This window comes from Camelus bactrianus, chromosome 1 (genome assembly GCF_048773025.1).
Source record: "Camelus bactrianus isolate YW-2024 breed Bactrian camel chromosome 1, ASM4877302v1, whole genome shotgun sequence".
NCBI lineage: Eukaryota > Metazoa > Chordata > Mammalia > Artiodactyla > Camelidae > Camelus > Camelus bactrianus.
In genome coordinates this window covers 120,907,505-120,927,868 of record NC_133539.1, presented here as the reverse complement: position 1 = coordinate 120,927,868, position 20,364 = coordinate 120,907,505, and the positions used below count along the sequence as shown (strand labels likewise).

Here is a 20,364-nt window from a genome sequence, read left to right as displayed (position 1 = left end):
AAGAGGTTTTTGGGTTCATAAAATGGTATCCGTTTAACCATGGCCAGCTCACTGCATGCTAATTTTTTCAATTCTTATTTTTTATGGGAGTGTAGTTGATTTACAATGTTAGTTTCCCCGTACAGCAATGCAGGCTAATTTATTCACGGGATTTCCTGCGCTCACACCATCCCAGCATTGGCCCTGGGACCGTTAATTACCCTGTATCATTCTGCCCCCAGTATTTTGCTCAGTAAAATGAAAGCATGCTGTTTTCTCCTCTCAATATTTGGTGAAATCTTTGTTTGCTAGAGGACTTAGTGTCCAATGTCACGTTCTTGGAACGGAGTCCAGTGGTAAGCACTTCCAGAGCAGTTTGTGTGTGGCAGGATTTCAAACACACCAATTGCATATTCAACATTTCAGAAGCACTTGGTGTGTAGGGTGAAGGCACAGAGAGATCTGACACTCTAGCCAAATTTTTTTCTCTGGCCAAAAGCACATGCTACATACCTTGTAAAATGAATAAATTTCATTCTGGTCCTAGTTAGTCATTCCCGGGATCACTGACATATTCCTGTGCATTTTTACAGTTAACCCACAAGATTTATTTTAAGGAAAATTCTGTTTGCAATAAATGCCACATTTTTGCCTTAGTTGGGCTAGAATCACTCTCTGTGTTGAGATGTTTCTCATCAAAATTCTAGTGTGATGAAAAAGAAAAACTTTGGCTATGTCCCCTCTTCATTTTATAATGTTTCTCTTCTGACATGAGAAAATTCTTCCGCCCGAAAACCTCAGAAAACCCAGTAAAACCTGAAATGTGTGAAACCAAATACTAACAACAACAAAATGGGTTCCGTGCTCTCATATTAGATAATTACGCATTTTCTTTGGATCACTAAAATCCTACCGCACCAAATCCTTTTCTGTTAACATGAAAACTGACGATCTCTAAAATTAAGTTTTTCTTATACAGTGTGATGTGCTATCTAAAAAATAACAGGCTTGTTTTGAAGAATAACTTCCTCCCTCTGTGAATTACACCAATACGGATTTCAAAGGGCAGTAGACAGAATCTTTTTTTTTTTTTTTGTAAAACAGATGCCGTCCTCCCATGTAGAAAGGAATGACAACAAAACATGCATTTCCCTAATTATTTTTATGCAGTTATTACACTGAACAAACTTTGTTCAAATATGCATACACAAATTCTAGAGGCAGAAAGAAGCAGGAGCTAGAATTTTATTGGAATATTGATATGCTGATTACAGATTTTATAAAGTATAAGCAAATTCCAAACCATCAGCCATTCATTAAGGTGAAAAGTGGAGCCAGATAACTTAGTAACACGTCACTAATCTCATTTGAATTCTTATACATTTCTTTTTTGTTAAATAGGATCAGCAATCAGCATAATTTAATCAGAAGACCTGCTATTTAAAAGAAATACGACTGTGATCTCCTAGAGGTGTGAGGTTCTGAAAATAGATCCCAAGGCAAAGACCGCGGTCCGTCAAGATAACCTTTAAAAACATTTCCATCATCAGGGACAACAAAGGAGGCCCAACGTCTCATCCCTGGTTGTTCCTCCCGGGCTAGAACAGACTGCCCTGTCTCTAGTTGAACTCTAAATGTAACTGGCTCTCATTCATAAGCCATGGTGCAGAGAAAACACTCATCTGAAGCAGTAGAATTACATTCAGCGTGGGTCTGCAAGGGACATGAAAAGCGGCTGGCTGAGGGAGTCGGCAATTCACCCCTCACACCCCAGATACTCTGGTGTGTGTGTTTGACTAACAGGGGCAGGACTGCACGTGCTATTGAGTTTTTTCTGCTTTTGCCAAGCACGTAAATGGAACGTGCTTTGACATCTCTCTACTGCATCACATTTCTTTCCAAACACCCTCGTATTTGGGCTGTTTTCTAAATCCGAAAAGCCTTACGCCACTCCCAAATGGACAAAGTGAGTTCAAATCCATAAGCATAAATATTAAACCCATGCACAAAGCAAAGAGAATGGTTAAACTCATCAGGCTCTTCTGAGTAACTTACCAGGTGCTTTGACAGCCGGCTCCCAAGATCCCTCATTCCAAGAGTGAGCTGGGTCCTATACTCAAATCCCTTCCCAAACTCAAGGTAGAGAAGGTCAGCCAGGTCATGTGAGCTGGTGGCTCCATCCAGACCAACAGTGATGAGAGCATTGAGGCCTGTCCAACACAGATGACAATTCTCCAGGTGAGGAGAGCTGGGCTACTTCCACCTTTCTGCATATGGATCTAAATTGTTATTCCAGGAAACAGTTGCAAGAGAAATACTCATTTTATTGCCCACTTCCCCCACCCACACAATCCAAAACTGACAAGTGATGGGACTATCATAAGAGAAAAAGGAATTCCAGTTTTCAGAACTAATTAAATCTATGTATTAATCTACAAGTAACTTACATATTAAATTACAACAGGAAACCTGAAACTAACAGAATTTTAATCAATTATACTTCAATAAAAAACAAAACAAAACACAATGATAACAGAGCTATGAGTTCTCTGATGATCTGAAGTGAGACAGGGAGTTAAAAAGTCTGCAGAGTGTGCTGAAGCACAGAGGAGTTCACATGTCAAGAAAGTAACTGTTCTAAATCTCTGCCACCCAAAGGGGGATCGCTGGAGCAGCAGGGCCGCCTTCAGCTGGAAGCTTATCAGAAACGCAGACTCTCAGGTCCCACCCTAGACCAACAGAATCAGAATCTGTATTTTGATAAAATCCCCAGGTGATTTGTATGCACATTAAAGTTTGAGGAGCACGGCTCTAAACGACCTTGTAAAGAGTCAACAATCTAGTTGGAAAGGCAGGTACAAGAGACCTCTTGTCAGGCAATTAGAGACCAAGGACATAGGACCTTCCAGAGCTGTGGCTCACAGGCTCAGAAAGTTTACAGATCAGAGTATTTCAACTAAGACTTTTAGGGACCAACAAAGGGTTAACTTCTTTCGCAAGGTAAGGACATTAAATTGTGCCGGGAGTAAACCTGGCCATCATTGGGGTGGGGGTAACCATAGCAACAACTGCGCTCTCATTTATTAATAATTACTCTGTGCCTGGGAGTCGGCTACGTGCTTTTCAAGCGTCATCTTATCCATAAGATGCAAATACAACAGTATAGGTGTGCACCATGACAGCTCTGCTTCACAGGCGAGCGAACGGAGGCTTAGAGATTCATCACTGGCTCAAGCGGTACTTCTAGGTTTTCACCCAGATGCTCTGGTGCCAAAGCTGACACTCAAAGGACATTTTAAGAACAAAAATGTACTCAGGACATAATCAGAGAGTAAAAAGCAGTCCTAAAGGTGAATAAATTGAGTTTTATGAAACCTTGACTCTACTGGCATAACCTGTCTCATTCTATTATAAACTGGCAAAGAAGTCTTTGGATGGGACTTAGAAACCAATGGACAGGAAGAGCTATGGAAGAGATGTTCAGGGACTCGGCAGAGTTAAGGATGCCTTCTTATACGATATATGTTTATATGTGACTTTGAATGAGAGGAAGAGGAGAGTAAAGAGAACACAGCTCAGGGACGTGCTGGGGAGGTGCCAGCCCCAGGAGAGGTGGACAGCGAGGCTGGCTGAGTGAGGGGAAGGAAGAAACACCCAAGCATGGAGTGACCAACTCGTCCTGGTTTGCCTGAATTTTCCTGGCTCCATTGCCGAGTCTCTGGATTGTCTCAAGCAAACAAGGACCGCTGGTCACTCTTCCAAGAATGAGGATGAGGTGGAGAAGAGGGAGTGGGGCTGGAGAGGCAGTGAGGAATTCTGAGCTCATTAGCTGGCATTTAACGATCTAAAGGCGGTCAATGGGTCTATTTATATGGGCAAAAGGTCTCACATCTGACTTTTCTTCTAAATTCCAGGGAATGTAAAAGTTCAAGAGTTATGAGAACTATGGGGCGGTTGATTTGCAGGAAATATGCCTATAGCTGTAATTTGCAACTGCTTTCCCCAGGACTGGAGAAGACTCCAGTCCTAGTCGTTATAGACTCGTCCAGTAAATGAGTCATATGATCTTAAACACAGCATCTTCCTTCCTAAAAATGAACTAAGAAAACGTTTTAGAAATTACGAGCATGAAGAATCACTCAGAAGATTCTAGAGTACTAGGTTTAAAAAATTAAGAAACTAGATTCGAACTCCAATCCACATAGATTAGTTATAAAGCCACATCCACCAATGAGCATCCTTTTCTCCTGGTCTCCCCACCTCCTTTTTTTTTTTTTTTTTTAATTGAAGCAAAGTTCATTTCCAATGTTGTGTTAGTTTCAGGTGTACAACATAGTTATTGAGTTATACACACACACACACACACACACACACACACACAAAATCAGATTCTTTTTCATTATAGGTTATTACAAGCTACTGAATATAGTTCCCTGTGCTGTACAGTAGGACTGTGTTGTTTATCTCCTGGCCTCTTGTCCCATGCTGACGATACGGTTTACACACGTAAATACCGAGCCTTAAATAGGGAGGCTCTCTTGGGTCAACAGATCATAGGGCCCGGCATCAACTGAAATCCTTTATGTTTAAATATGAGGAGCCAGAGCCAGAGGTGGTCTTTGTCCACAGGGAGGGACATTCGACACTTTTCAAAGAACACTACAGCCATCACCCCTTTATCTTTCCCACTCAAAGATGCTAAATTTCTGAGGATGTTCAAAAGCTAGCTTCTGAAGTTGAAACTCATGTACACTTCTATCTTCCCCTTGAGATTGGAAGATAGAAGACTGGTCTGAGAAATCTGGGTGTTCCGGGAGAAACTTCCTGGAGAGAACTCTGATGTTGTCTGCAAGAGATACATCTTCCCCCTCGCATCACCCTCCCCCTCAAAAAAGAGAAAAGCTGGAATTGAAAACACCCTCCTCACCCATGGAAGGGTCTTATTCTCAGCCTCATCAGTATCGCCACCACAGATCATGAAAAAAGGCCATGACGTGACTTGAATCAAGAGAAGCAACTTTGGCAAATCAAGGGCAAAATAGAAATCCTTTCTCTCCTACTGTGAACTCAGTTAATTTTGCCGTTTGTTTAAGACAGAGGAGAGAGAACCAAACAGAAAAGACAGATGCCAGTCAGCCTCTTCCAGCTAGCCTGGGAGGCAGATGTCAGGCCAGGTTCCCCAGACGTGGAGCCTGAGACGGGATGTGGAGGCACACCACGTGCTGAGGAAGCACGCTCCAGAGAAGGGCACCAGAGCCAGTAGGACGGGGCTGGGGAAGGAGCCAGCAAGACAGGGCTTCAGCTCAATTGTCACTTGCGCCTGATCCCAGGGGGATCCCTGAGCGTAAGTTACACCACAGAACTGGGGCCACTTTGAGGCAAGGGTCCAACTCCTCGACATAGACCTGCTGCCCAGGGGTGAGATGGCAGTAACCTTCCAGGCAAGGTGGCTCCCAGGGCAGCTGCTCAGAGAAGAGGGAACCTATGAGTAACGTATTAGCAGCCAACATTCATACCAGCTGGAGGATGGGGGGACCTGGCTGAAAAGGGGCTCTGGGTGAGGCACCCATAGCACCCACTTACAAGGAAGTATTTCTATTTTTTGTCAAACCAGAATATGTGAACACATTTTTCTTCCACTGGTCCACATTTTAGTGGGAACTGACAGTAAATCAGACTAGGCGTTGGTTCCTCAAGCCAAAAGTCTGCTGCCAGAGCTTTAAAAAAAACTCATAAACACCACAGTGGGTCCATCTGCAGTGTGAAGGAAGGGATTGATTAGTCAGTCCCCAAACATGAGTAAACTTGTCCAACAAAGCCTGCAAGTCTGGAAACTTTAAAAGCATTAGAAGACAATCATCCAAGTCTCCCAGGCCTGAGTCAAGGGGAAATATACATGGTTCACATCGGCTGACACCAGAGACATAGCAATATTAGATAACATGGGGCAAGGGAGATGGACCCTCCTCCAGGAAAGCTTAGGAAGAAGAAATAAAGTAAAGAGAAAGGACAGACTTTGTATTCAGTGCTACTTCATATGGGCATGAGGGAAAAAGTAGATGCCAAAACGTCTGAGGGCTCATTTGTTCAGCCAAGTGCATACGGAGCAGAAAGGCTGGCAAACTCAGTGTCATTTGAGTGTCTGGAGATGTAAGAGCCAGACTGAGTTTTGAGATTATGAAGTCCATAAACACTCCTCTCCCAGTCTCCCCCAAGCTTGGTACCTTCTTTCCTAAGTTCATCAGATCTCTGTTCAAGTTTTTCAACATCATCATCCAATCCATCTGAAAACAAGAGAACCACCTAGGAAAGTATTCAAAAAAGACAAATGAGTGAAAAGGAGAGCACTGCAACCCAAGACCAACAAATGAAATAAAACCGTTACCTTTCCCCGAGCAGCTGATTTATTCTGAAATGCCTCCCACAGAGAACTCAAGAGGTTGGCGTTGAGAAGAGACGGTCCTTTAACTGTTACATCCTTTAAACTGTTCAGTATGTTTTCACTGTAGATCTCAAACTTGGGGGAGTATTTTTCCAGGGCGTTGGTCACTTGAAAAGCCACGCTTACCTGAGTCTCTGTGCCCACCTCACAGCTTACCCCATTGAGGGAGCTGATGGCACGCAAGGTGTCTTGCAGGTAGGTTTCCATCCAAGACTGACCTTCCAGCAAGGTCTGCCCATTCTGCTGAGTTGAGATGTCAAATCCCACCACGACGTCCACAAAACAATCTAGGGGTCAAGGAAAAAGGGTTTCTTATGAGACCAACAAAGTAGCTTTACTTGACGTGGATGCCATGTTTCCACGTCATGGAACTTGGAATTCTTACTTCTATCTCTAGTTACAAAGCTGGAAAACAAGGAAGAGCATGAGCAAATAATGGAAGAGACTCAGAATCACTCTTTCATAACTTGTAAAAAGTGCTATTTTTTTTGAGCATCTATATAATCAAGATGATCCTATAACAAAGTTACAAAGTTGCAAAAGGTTTCATTGTGTCCACTGGAAAAGCCATGCAGATTAAACAGCTGTTATGTGGTGGAAATTTCAATGGTCTAAAATAGGAAATTCACATCATGCCCCTTATCAATTGAGATCATTCAACAAATATTAAAAGTATAAGGGAAATATAAAAACAGTTGAACAGAAAAAGTGATTTACAAAAAATAAATTGCAAGACTCCTCCTGCAGGATTTGGATGCTTTGTCTTTCCGAAAAGAATCTCTGATTTCTCTTTTTGCCTTTTAATGTCCATTCAGAAAAGGAAAAGAAAGAAAGAAAAATAACTCCCATGAGGTCCTTTGAGATCTTGCTTGGTTTGAGTCCCACAGGTGAAGAAACAGGCATCAAATTACCTGTATTCAACCACGTCAAAGACGGCACTGCCCTCAGAGCTCAGCCAGCCAGCAAACCAAAGCCACTGCCTTTTTGGGGTTTGAGAAAGACTCAGAGAGGTATTGCATTTGAAGTGCTTTGCCCTTTTTATTAACTCTTGAGACACTTAAGCACTGGAAAAACTAGAAAAGCTTGCTATTTTAAGCTGAGCCTCCCAATGGGAAGACAATTTGAGAAAGATAGTCCTATGACATACACAGTCTTCCTTCAGGAACTTTTCAGTTGATTAGAAACCTCAACCTTTTCCAGCCAATTTGACACACACACACACCCCCACACCCACACACACACAGCCTGCTTGGTAAAATAAGGCGACGGAGTGTTAATTTTTAATTTGCGTTGTCTAGATAAGCAGTTTTCCAGAGATTTGTTATGTGGACAAATGCCCACCTTCCAGACACACTGGTCAGCTGGACATTTGCAAGTCTTTGAAACCAGAATGTCAGTTTCAAGTCTCAAAACAAGGGCCAGGAACTCGATTCATTTCTAATGAGAAAAGAGTTGGGTGAGGGAAAAGCAACCTTATTTGATAATCAGGTTTCCCCATGACATTCAAGGTAAATCAGTATGTTATCAACAAATCTGAAAGGTGGGTTTTCTTATTTTACCGTCCTGAATTTACTGAAAAATCTTTCCCAATATTCAGAAAGTGAGATAAAGAGAAAGAAACTAGCCAGAAGGAAGCATTGGAATTTCTGTTCTTTCCAAACTTCTCCTTAAATCTAAACCCTTTCATTTCTATTTAGAGATCAAAAGTTACCCTCTTGGATGAACGCTGTTTTCCTCTCTGAACTGAAAGCCATTCAGTAACCCTGACATGTTACTGCCTTCAAGGAAAATGGTTTCTGGTGAAACACCAAATATTGGCAAAAATGTCAAAATGTGACTCAGTGTTCCTGAGAACTGTCCCCTTTCAAAACGGAGGCTTTTAACTTTTTGTCTGGATTCCTGAAATTGCCAGCTCAAGTAAGCAAGCTCCTTATGTTTATTTAACAAATTCAAATTGACAAATGAGTCCACGATGATGTGACTGAAGGACTTGACTTTGGGGAATGAGCCCAGAGGTGGCAGTGCTGTGTCTAGAGACAGTGAGAGAGAGAGGGGGTCGCGTGGGTCAAGTGAGCTCTCCTGGAATGGTCTTGCGGACTCTCCAGAGACATTTGCCCGGACTCAGGAGCTCTTCAAAGTTAACAAGAGGCAGTGATGGTTTTGGAAGTGGGCTGGGAAGAAGGCTAAAATTGGGCTTCCAAAGACAGATAATGAAGGACTGAAGTAATTGAGCAAGAGTGGGAATGAAAAAGCGATGATAAACGCAAGGGAAATTAACAGGAGGATCCCCAGGTCTGGCTACGGAGGGTGATAAAAGGGAACAACACTAATGGTCCGAGAAGGTGACTAGTCATCACAACCAGCAGTGGGGAAGCCGGGGGTGGGGCGGCCTCTGAGGGGGAAGGCACAGTTTAGTTTCAGGCGTGCACAGGCCACAACTCTCACTGCTAACTAACTTCTGGCAAATCTCTTAACCTCTCTGGGCATCAGTTTTCTGGTCTGTAAAAATAAAGGGATTATACATTTCAAAAGAAAAATGACAAAAGAACAGGAAAGAATGGATTGGACTTGACAGTCATGGTCTCCTGACTCCCTGCCAAGCCCCAAAGCTGATTTTAATTATCTGACTTATACAGAAAGTCTTTCATTGAAGTTAACGATGGCAGATTCTTAGTATTAAGAGACACTGTCAAGAGGGTAGGGGACGTTCATTAAATCAGAAGATAGACTCCGGAAAAAATAAAAGGGAAAGTTGGGCTGTTGGAGGTTATTAGCTGGGATAAGAGAACAATTTGTTTGGAGCCTTTGAAAGAAAAGTTATAGATGGAAAAAGAGAAAGAATGATCTAGAAAATAAGAGTTAGGTACTGTTAAAGACCAGGCTTCTATACCTCCCAGATTTGCTGGTGCCCCACCCTCCACCTGCCCGGGCCACACACACACCCAGAACTTGGACATCTGTCCCCTGGAGAGTCTCTGCTGCCACTATTGCCGGGTGCACCTCACTGTGCAGGGAAGGGCTGGGCTTTGACACGGCCTCCCTCGTTCTCACTGCAGTGGGTTCTTGATGACTCGGTACCCACATCCAACCCAGCTGAACTCATGGGGGCTCTGTCTCCTTCCTCCATTTCAGCCACAGGTACAAAGCTTTGTGGGTCCTGTATCTGGTTCCTAAAAGGCTGGATGACAGTGCAGCTGGGTCAGAGAGTCAGCTCTCCATGGGGGGAACTTGACCAGTAGCAGGCAGTGGATGAGAAGGAACTGGCAGGCCAACCCTCGCCCTTAACCCCTCTAAGGGGCAGGTCTGTGCAGTGGTCCCATGTGGCTTCCTTGGTGATGCTCTGCAGGACCAACGTACCAGTGATGCTTTCTCAGAAGCTGTAGCGAGCTTGGTAATACACATCTTGTACATTTCTTGCATTTACTTCCCTCCTTCCCTTTATCACTTCCCTCCACTCACTCTTGCTTCCTTGGGACGGTACTCCCACTGATGGATCCACACTGAAACTGTGCTGTGAGTTCTCTGTTTTCTAGAGAACCCAGTTAAGGCAGAAGCATCAAGAGATTCTTGTCAAGCTAAGCTGGACGTGACCATCTATATTCCCCTTGTATTTCCCACAGTCCTGAAGTCAGCTCCTGAGGGTGCGCCTGCTTCATCCTCATCAGACTGGCCTTTTGTTCAGTCTCCGTTTTGGCTCATCTTCCATGACGATGCAAAAGCTGAGGCGCTCTTGATTCTTCTGCCACGTGGTCATGGCTCCATGCCCCCCAAGGCAGCACGTCACATCCCCAAAACTGCCGGAGGTCTCCTCTAGGTGCTCAGAATAGGCAAGAAAAATCAGGAGACGAAGCATGAAGGAAGATGAGAAAACAGACTGTGGAGTTTAGTTGCTGAGGGGAACTGGGAGCAGGTTGAGGCATTAAGTTTGGCTCTAGCTCCCAAAGGCTGCTCAACTATCCGCCTTCCTAAACCAGGGACGTCTTGGTCAGTTGCCCTTCTGTGAACTAGACTATCCCGTCACTCCGTGTATCTGCACTTACAAAGGTCACTATCAGGCTCCCTCAGCAATACTCAGTGAAACTTATTAACTGTCACAGGATATGTACACGCACTTCCCACGCATCCCTCACGTGTCCTTATGAAACACAGAATAAGCAGGAACTCTAATACTCATTGTGCAGAAGATGAGGCTGAGACTCAGAGAACTCGCCCGAGGTCCCAACTTGAGGATCAGATCCAGGCTTGTCTGGAGTCCCTATGCTGAATTTCCTCCTTCACAACTTCCTGGGGGGCCAGGGATGCGACATCATGCAGGTTCCATGCTCTGCTGTGAGATCGTGATGCTGGAAGCCACAGCTTAGCAAGCAAGTGCCTTCCTTCGGGAAGAGCAGCTTTTCAGACATACACTCCTGAAGTCTCAGTAAGTTCCAGCTCTTAATGATGGACGCACAACACTTAGGTGCGAGTTCTTTATAGCGGGAGCATCGGATAAACTAGATGACGACTCTATTGGGAAACCTGGCAGACAGACCGGGGTTTCACAATTTGCTTGGTTTGTTGCTTCCTGTATGACCTGGGCCAGGTTATTAATATTCCTCAGAGACCTGGTTTCCTCATGTATAAATGGGACTAGAAATACAAACCACGGAGGGTTTGGGAATTTGATGAGCTAATGCATTTAAAGTGCTTTAAAAATGGGTGACCCTGTTTTTGTTTTGTAAAAAAATTCATTTGTATCATTTTTTTTTTAGATTCCACATATAAGTGATATCATATGATACTTTTCTTTTTCTTCCTGGGTTACTTCACTTAGTGTGATGATCTCCAGGTCCATTCATGTTGCTGTAAATGGCATATTCTTTTTTTATGTCCGAGTAGTATTCCATCATATATCTACACCATTGTAAACTGGCTATACTTCAATTAAAAAATAATGCTTGCCTCTCCAGAGATGCTCAAGACATAATGATTCTCAGTCACTTCCCTACTATCTCCAGGCAGCTGACTGTCCTTTTACATAAAATAAATCCTACGGACAACCAGAGAATCAGAGATGATTTAACTGCACACGTGAGAAAACTAAGAAAGTACAGTGATTTCTCTGAAGTTACACATATTTTAAGAAAAGGCAAAGCAAGATGTTCAGGCTCAAAGCCTGGTTTGCTTTGAGACACACCAAGTCCTGTCTGATTTCCTTGACCTGGGCGTTTATAGTTTTAGGAGAGTTGGCATCCTCTGATGTAATGTGCACAGGTTCTGAAGCTCTCTCAGCCTGCATTCCAGCCTTGTCAGTCTTTAGCCCACAGCTTGGCTACAAAGACCTCACACATCCCTGTTTGCTACAGTCATCACTTGAAGTTCATTGTTATAGAGCACTTTCCTCATTCATTCATTCATTCCATTCATTCATTCATATACTCATGACTGTTCTCTTTAAAGATAACTCACTGACTGCTTGGAGTACACACTCCTGGTTTTGACTTCCCACGTGGTTTTCTTTTACTCACTCAAGTCCAAGACTAGGTGGTTCTGAGATCATTCCCTGACTCCTAACTGGAGATGGGTATTTCATGGAAAACCAGAAAATAATATGGAAGGTTTGGCTGAGGTCACCAGACACATTCCAAAGTAGGGGGAACATGTAAAGCAGGATTTACAAAGACAGTAGTCCCTGATCAATGACAGCACTCTTTTTTCGTTAGTTTCTTTTTTTTTTTTTTTTTAAATTATAGTCCGTTTACAATGCTGTGTCAGTTTCTGCTATACACCATAATGTTCAGAATTACGGGACTCTTCACCTCAAGTTGACATCCTGGGTCTTATGAAAGGTTTGAACTTGGAGTTTAGAAGGGCACTTTGGAGATGGCTGTTGTGTGCTGTGAGGTCCCTCCCCACAAGCACACACACACATAGACAAGGAGGGGAGGTAATGTCCTGTTTAAGTCAAGAGAGGGGACCTTCCAGAGGTAACTTGGAGATGACACAGCCTAGAAATTCTACAGAATGAAACAGGCTGGCACACTGCTCTGTCTGCCAAGGAGAGGTGGCCTCACTGTGGGGCTGTACCTTCCGGTGCTTATGGAGTCAATTGATATGTTATTGTTTTCCATGGAGCAGACTGGCGTAAGAAAGAGCTGGGGTGGGGGGCGGGTGGGCTCCTCGGATCTCTCCTCTGAGAAGCCTGCCTGGAGGGACAAAGACCTGACAGCAGATAAAGCTGGAGGCGTCACCAGATGCCCAGAGGCTGAGGAAGGCATAAGGGAACACTGGGGACTGAGATGGGAGCTCCGGGGAGAGATGCCCTGACAAATGTGCTTGGTGGGGGTGGAGAGGGTGGGGGGCAGGCGGGGAAGTCTTTGAAAACTTTATGAATGGGTACGGCGTTGACACGGACTGCAGAGAAAACAATTCCTGACAGGTGCCATCAGCAGGGACTTCCGGGCACCTCTTTGGCTTCCCTCCCTTCCCCAGCCCGTTCTGGAGTGGCCAGAAACCACAGTTAGTGAGAAGGGGCAGGAGTGCGAGGTGGGCACCAAGGATCAAATGCTCGCTGTGTGTGGCCTCTTCTGTCATAGCCGGTGAGCGCTCAGTGGCAGGGAAAGCAGAGGAACCTTGACCCAAGTGTCAAGTGTGAATGGCCCCACCGTGATGGACACATCAATCACCAAGAAGAGGCTACTTATCTCCTGAAAGTGACTGAGGGCAAGGGAAGAGGGGACCCTGGAAATAAATGTGATGGGTCCATCACAGACAAAAATAAAGTGCTTTGCGGGGAGGGTGTAGCTCAGTGGCAGAGTGTGTGTTTAGCATGCAGGAGGTCCTGGGTTCAGTCCCCACAACCTGCACTAAAATAAATCAATAAAAACCAAATTACCTGTCTCCCTCTCTCCCCCAAATAGTTTTTTTTTTTTTTTTGGTAGGGGGAGGAGACAATTAGGTTTATCATTTATTTAATGGAGGCACTGGGAATTGAACCCAGGACCTTGTGCATGCTAGGCATGCATTCTACCACTGAGCTATACCTTCCCCCTCCTCAAAAAAATTAAAATTAAAACAGCTGAACAAAAATTTTTTTAAAACAATGAAGTGATTTGATAATGACAATCCAGGGGCCATGCTTATTTAAAGTAGCATTAAATGTGCACTTTTCTCATTTCATCTTCACAACAACCTTCCCAACTGGGTGCTGTCATTCACGTTGTACAGGTGAGAAAATTACACTTGGATTGTTTACAAAGTCCGGGGAAATTATGGGAAGGGATAAATATGGGAGTTTGCAATTTACAAATGTTAACCACTATATATAAAGATAGATTTTAAAAAGTTTCTTCTGTACAGCACAGGGAACTATGCTCAATATCTTGTAATAATATTTAATGGAAAAAATATGAAAATGAATATATGTATGTATATGCATGACTGGGACATTGTGCTGTACACCAGAGATTGACACGTTGTAACTGACTGTACTTCAATTAAAATTAAAAGTTACACTTAGAAAAGTTAAGTCACTTGTCCAGGAAAAAATGGCGATCGAGTTGGGATTTGTAGCTTAGCTGTCCATCTGCCTCATGGCAGTCGTGTGGCTTTCCTCTCCCTGGTGGAAATCCAGGGTTAACAACTACCATAGGTAGTTAGAATCACAGCCCACCCCCGGGTACTTTTATAAAAATAGAAAAAGTTCTCTCTCTTAAAAGACCTTTCCTTCCATTAACTGGAAAAATGTCAAAATGTGCTAATTTTAAAGAAGATATTTAGCAACTTCCCCAGTAAACGGTTGTGGTAAGGCTCTAACTAAGCCTCCAAGGATGCTGCCTCCCTCCCTGCGCCCCAGCACGCGGCAGCCCCGTTGCCAGGCAGCCAGAACCTGTCAGTTGATTTCTCTGAGACGTGTTCTTCAAGCTCTGAAACCCACCAGATTGCGAACAGCGGCCTCTCCCTCCCACCTTTGGAAGATGAGGCATTCCCAATTCACAAAGGGGGCACGTGCCCCCAAGAGGCCAAGAGCAAAAAAAAAAAAAAAAAAAAAAAAAAAAAAAAAAGACAGTCTCTCGGACATCTTGTTTCTCAATTCACAAGCCACAAAAAATGCTTGCTAACTGTGAAAAGTTCCACTGGAATTCCGGAGGCATGGATCAAAATGCTCGCAAGGGCCCCAGGGGGAGAACAGACTGGCAGGACACCCGGAATACTCACGGCTCTCGCCCCCCGAGGTGCAGATGTTGCGCACGATCCTCTTCTTGACCTTCTTCAGTTCGTCGAAGTTGTGGACGGTCAGTTTTTTATCCGCGGTCCCGGTGATCTGAACGAGCTGCTGGTCATCTACATCCCCGATGCCCACGGAGTAGATGTCGACGCCCTTGTGTCTCAGCTCTTCGGCCGCCTGGGCCACCTCGTCCTGGGACTGGCCGTCGGTGAGGACCAGCAGCACCTGCGGGGCGCCCGCACCGATGCGGCTGCCCGCGTCCGGCCGGAAGTAGCGGCCCACCTGCCGCAGCGCGGCGCCGATGTGCGTGTAGCCGAAGATCTGCTGGACGCGCGCGATGCGCGAGGACACCGCCTGCCGGCCGCCCCAGGCGCCCAGCGGGAACTCGGGCCGGTAGGTGTGGCTGAACTGCGCCGCGCCTACGCGCACTCTGTCGGCGCCCACGTCGAGGTCTTCCACGATGGACGCCAAGAAGTCCTTCATCTTCCGGAAGTCGTCCGGGTGAATGCTGTTCGAGCCATCCATGAGGAAGACGAGATCTACCTTTTCAATTTCGCAATCTACAAAAAGAGGAGAGACATCAGATGGTTATCCTTTCTCTAACCCAGCAGGCGGCGGTTCGATGTTTGCAGCTATGGAGAAATGCTATTTGTTTTATTATTTTTAATCAATTTTTTGGGGGGGAGTAATTAGGTTTTTATTTATTTATTAATGGAGGTACTGCGGATTGAACCCAAGAACTCGTGCGTGCTAAGCACACACTCTCCCACTGAGCTAAACCCTCCCCTAAGAAATTATGTTTCTGAAGGTAGTTTCTTATCTTACACCACCTGGTGGTCCCACTAATTGGAGAGGAAATAAAAACAATCCCATCAGAAAGGTAACACAAGACTGAACAAGTCCCACATCCTTCGGGGCTTCTCTTGGCTTTTCTGCTGGGTCTCACACCATTTTCTTTTCCGAGGTGCCAGCGAACTGGGGATGGTAACACAGAAAACCTGTCCTCACCAGCAATCTAGCCATAAATCTTCCAGAAAGCTCATGGCCAGCAGTAGCATAGCGGGGATAAACATAACAACACACATCCACTTAGGGACCCAAGCAAAGAGACAGATGGTCTGTGTTACTGACTTGGCCTCACCGGCCAGCTGAGCCAATAAAACGCTTTTCTCATTTACGAGGGCAAGTTGAGATTTTAGAATCATGCCTTCCAGCCTCTATCTAGTCAATCTGCCTCTTTCTGGTGTATACAGCCTGCATTCTGGTGTCCATAGGCAAAAGTATCTACTGGAGAAAAAAGGTTTTGAACAACACAACATGGTTTAGACATACTTCCTTTGTATTAACAGCAAATACAAAACAAAAAGAATGTGACAGATCTTTGCCAATGAATGAGTTATGCTTGGCACACACTCACATGAGCTCCTTAGCCTTCTGGTAAACATTAGCCTTTCCTTGAATTCCTCAGAGAGCTCACGACCGACCTAACTTTATTCTCATTTTAACCTCAGGAAAGATTCAAGGTGTCTGAGATGCCCGCAGTCAAGATAAGCAAGAAAGAGAAACATGGTAAGTAGGATTACTGAGTTACATCCCTTTGTCTCCGATTCAAATAAAGGAAATAAAGAACTTTTTTTTTCTCCCCAAGGAAGGAATTTTAATATAAAAATTCAATTTTAGCTTCTACAGTGGACTTGCAAAGGGCAGATTGATTTTTTTAGATACTGGCCAACAGAAGGTAAGAGGTTCATCCCAGTATTCTGTAAGATCCAGATGTATTTTGTTAGCTTTGTGAAAGAAAAAGATAGTAGCTGTATTCTCAGGAGGCCAGGCAGACGAAAAACAGAATAAGCTAAATAATTTTTAAAAAGAACTGCACCAAGATACTGAAATCCTGGATTCACATTAATTCATCTAATAAAAACACTTAGTATTTTTTAGTAAAACATATCCCCCTAAAAATACTAAGGAATTTTAATAGACCACAATCTCCCTTTGAAACCAAAGTGGAAAATGGCAGCTGAATGAATGAATGAATGAAAATATACATACATGGATGTGGCAATGTAATCTCCAGCTGTCAGAATAGAAACCCAACATCGTGGGCAAAAGAAGTCCCACAGGCATTCTGCTCTGGAAACATCTGAGGCTAAAATCGAGTGCTTAACATTGGGCTCCATGTTTTATTTTATTTTATTTTGCTTTTTTTTTTTTTTTTAAAGAATCTAGCTGTCTTTTATTAAGCCAGACACTAAACAGATTTTCAAAATATAAAATAACATCATTCTTCTTTTTTTGCTTCAGAAAATTCAGTTGTATTTCATTAAAAATATATTATTTATGTCAACATGGACTTGATATATTATTATTTTTAATAAATGGAGAAATATTTTACCGATGACTCAATTTTAATTTCAAATGCAATAAATATGAGCAGATATAATCCAGCCAAACAAAGCACAGGGTCATCACTAAATGTGACTGTAAAGAGATCCTGAGACCAAAAACTTTGGTGGGACAACAATATCTTAGTTTTAATCTCAAATCCTGGTCAAATAGACTATGCAAACAAAACAGAATGAAACCAATCATTCTACATGGTTTCGGTAGACTTGGGCACAGGCCCCCTCATTTGTGTTTGGTGAGGGGCTCTGCATTTTCAACGAGCTCACAGCTGTAACAGACATGGGTGCAGGGTCAAGGGCACTTCCAGACTGGAGGGGAGAGGACCTCAGGCCGTGATCACCGGTTCTCAGGGAGAGAGGAACTTGATTTCTTGCATCAGGAGCAGGAAGAACTAAGGAGTGAAAGTGGTGTGTAAACAAATCTGTGTGCCGGTAAATAAAGGCTGTTGGAAAACGGTGGCTTTCCCGTCTTCGTTAGAGTTGAGGCAGAAGCAAGCAGGACTGTCACAGAAACCCAAGGAAACTCCCTTGAGGCCTTTCCAACCTGGGATTCCACAGCGTGGGCATTTCTACCAGACCACCAGCACCCCTTCTCTCCCCTCCACCCTGGAGAACTTGCCCCCGAGGGCTAGTGCTTTGACCGCTGCTGATCATAAAGAAAAACTTCATGGACAAACCTTACCTACTTTTGAAGAGTTACACACACTGGCGGACACGTCTGAAAATATCCCCTTCAGGCCTCCGAAAGTTTCCACGAAGAAGTACTTGTCGCTCGATCCCGCCATGGCCAGCAGCTCCACGGGGTTGGCCCCCGCGATCCCCACGGCCAGGACAAGAATGCCCTTGTCCCGCAAGGCCCTGGCTGTGGCATTGAGCTTGTCAGCATCGTGGGACTCCCCGTCGGTGATCACGATGAGGACCTGGGGGACCCCCTTGTCCAGGCGGCTGCCCCGGGCTTCGGTGAACATGTGGTCTGAGAAGCCCAGGGCCTCGGCTGTATAGGTGTTGCCCCCCATGGGCTGGTCATTCCGGAGCACCGAAATCACCTCCCATTTTGTGTCAAGGTGGTCCAGATAGAACAGCACCTCCGGGTCGTCGGCGTATTTCAGAGCCCCAAACCGGACCTTGTTCTTGCCCACGTCAGCTTTCTTCACCAAGTCGACCATGAAATCCTTCATGGTATTATACTCATCCTGGTCGATGCTGCCAGAGCTGTCAATCACAAACACGACGTCCAAAACCTCAATGCGCTTGCACTCTGGAAGAGGCGGAGAAAGGAAAACCGTAGGAGATGAGCTTTGTGCATCCCGGGGCATCCTCTCCCCCCACCTGCTTGTCAATTGCCAGCGTCTCCTCTCCCTGTCACCAAGCTGTTTACTCATCAGAACGCCTGATCCCTGGGTAGCAGACATGGCACAGATCCCCTTGGGTGGCCAGTACACGGGGATGCTCATTTAGGTGAGCCTTTAGGACAAGGCAGATGTGACATGAAGCCTGCTGGAGCCGGTGGGGAGACAGTCACGGGGTCATCGGAAACGAACATGTCATGGGCTTTCAGATAAAAAAAAAAAATCACCATTCTGTAGAAATTTTCCTATATAAGTGGTGCCTTCAGCATGTGCTTCCATTTATGCAAATTTGTCTATTTAGTTTTTTAAAGCCATGGGGATCATGAGATTTCATTCTTGAGCTAGACCTTGGGGAAATGACTGAATGAACATGAATTTGGCCACGATGTATTTTTTCACGGTTATACATGGCTGGCTTTTCAAGGTTACATTTGTTCCCTTTTTGACTTCCTGGAAACGTTATCTGTTTTCATGGTTGGGCCTCATCATAGAAATAATCCATTTCACACTTGGCCCCAACAAGGGATCCCTGCCTGATGGTCTAGTGAACGTTTTTAAACATGGCGTCAATGCCAGGGAAAAGTAAAGCAAGAAAGACCCAAGTAGTTTGTGGGTCTAGCACATTCTCCGTCCAAGTGCAGAGTTCCAAACTCCAACTCACTCGTTCCCGAGAAATGGAATGATTTAGTCCACTTAGTCCATAATCTCTCCACAGGCCTTTGAGAGTGGGTTCCAAATGTTAACTCATCCATTCTGGAGAAACAGAATTGTGAGAAGGGACCCCCCCCCACCCCCACGTCCCCTTCTTAGGCAGCCCCTTGCTTGCTACGTGGTGTGACTGTTGCAAATGCCAGAGCCAGTGCCCTTCCCCAGTGCCTAGAGGCCATGTGTACAGAGTCATGACCAAAGTCTCCAGAAATACTATGTCCACGAAAGAAGAAACTATGTTTCTCTGGCCTTTGGTTGCCCTGGGGAGCCTGCGTGCATTACCCAGGGGGTCGGGGGTAGACTGCTCAGTGTTGGCACCCTTCAAAGAGTTCCAGTTTATTCTGGGTGGAGTTACCAGGAAATATCCCTCTTCCACCAGATACATACCATAGTCAGCAAACCTAGTGGGGGTTGAACAGAACTGTTATTTGAATAACCATGTTCCTCTTTCCCTTCCAAACTCCATTCAGAGCCATCTCCTTCACAGAGGTTTTCAGAACACCTCTGTCACCAGGCCCCATGGGTGACAGCGTAAATCAGCCCCTTATGTTGGCTGAGCTTGTGTTCTATCCCTTCCTTTACTCTGTAGCTTCGTGGGAACAGGATGGTAACTATCCTAGTCACTTCCTTTGAAGCATTCTTTGCTCAGGTTTCTGTACTGCATTCCTCCTCTATAGGATTCCATAAATATCCAAGTGATTTTACTAACATTATCTCATTTTTTATATGCCTTGGTTCTTAAAAATTGTAAAATGAACAAACATATGTAGTGGATGTTAGGTCAGAGCAGAGCCACCTTGCCTGAGAGGTTATGCCCTTCCACTGTCTGCCTTATCGGATCCCACGTGGCCCCAAAACTCAGGTTGTAGGAGGCTGGGGTCCTCGTCTCGAGGTGATGTAATTCCCCCCCTACTCTGTGATGTGATTCACACCCCAGCACTCCCCATGGGACCTGGCTAGACTCCAGGGGAGACCACCTCCTTCCTTCACTCCTACCCGTGCCCATCCTGTGCTCCTCACGCCCCCTCTGAAAACACCTCTTGAAAAGAAATACTACTCATCCATAAAAAGAATGAAATAATGCCATTTGTAGCAACATGGATGGACCTGGAGGCCACCATTCTAAGTGAAGTAAGCCAGACAAAGAAAAATACCACATTATATCACTTACATGTGGAATCTAAAAAAAGTGACACAATTGAACTTATTTATAAAACAGAAACAGACTCTCAGACACAGAAAGAAACTTGTTACTGGAGTGGGGTGTGGGAAGGA

The 20,364-nt window shown here is 44.7% G+C and overlaps 1 protein-coding gene across 3 annotated transcripts in view; it reads right to left on the bottom strand.

Moving 5' to 3' along the window:
• The window catches only part of COL6A6 (collagen type VI alpha 6 chain), a 148,135-nt gene that overhangs the window by 71,652 nt on the left and 56,119 nt on the right, over window positions 1-20,364 (bottom strand). For all 3 annotated transcript variants that reach the window (XM_045521376.2, XM_074372212.1, XM_045521375.2), the window contains exons 7-11: window positions 17,715-18,290; window positions 14,618-15,187; window positions 6,365-6,708; window positions 6,204-6,282; window positions 2,035-2,189 (exon numbers count right to left, since the gene is read on the bottom strand). In XM_045521376.2, coding sequence (XP_045377332.2) covers window positions 2,035-2,189; window positions 6,204-6,282; window positions 6,365-6,708; window positions 14,618-15,187; window positions 17,715-18,290 — 1,724 coding nt within the window. The remainder of the gene's footprint in view (window positions 1-2,034; window positions 2,190-6,203; window positions 6,283-6,364; window positions 6,709-14,617; window positions 15,188-17,714; window positions 18,291-20,364) is intronic.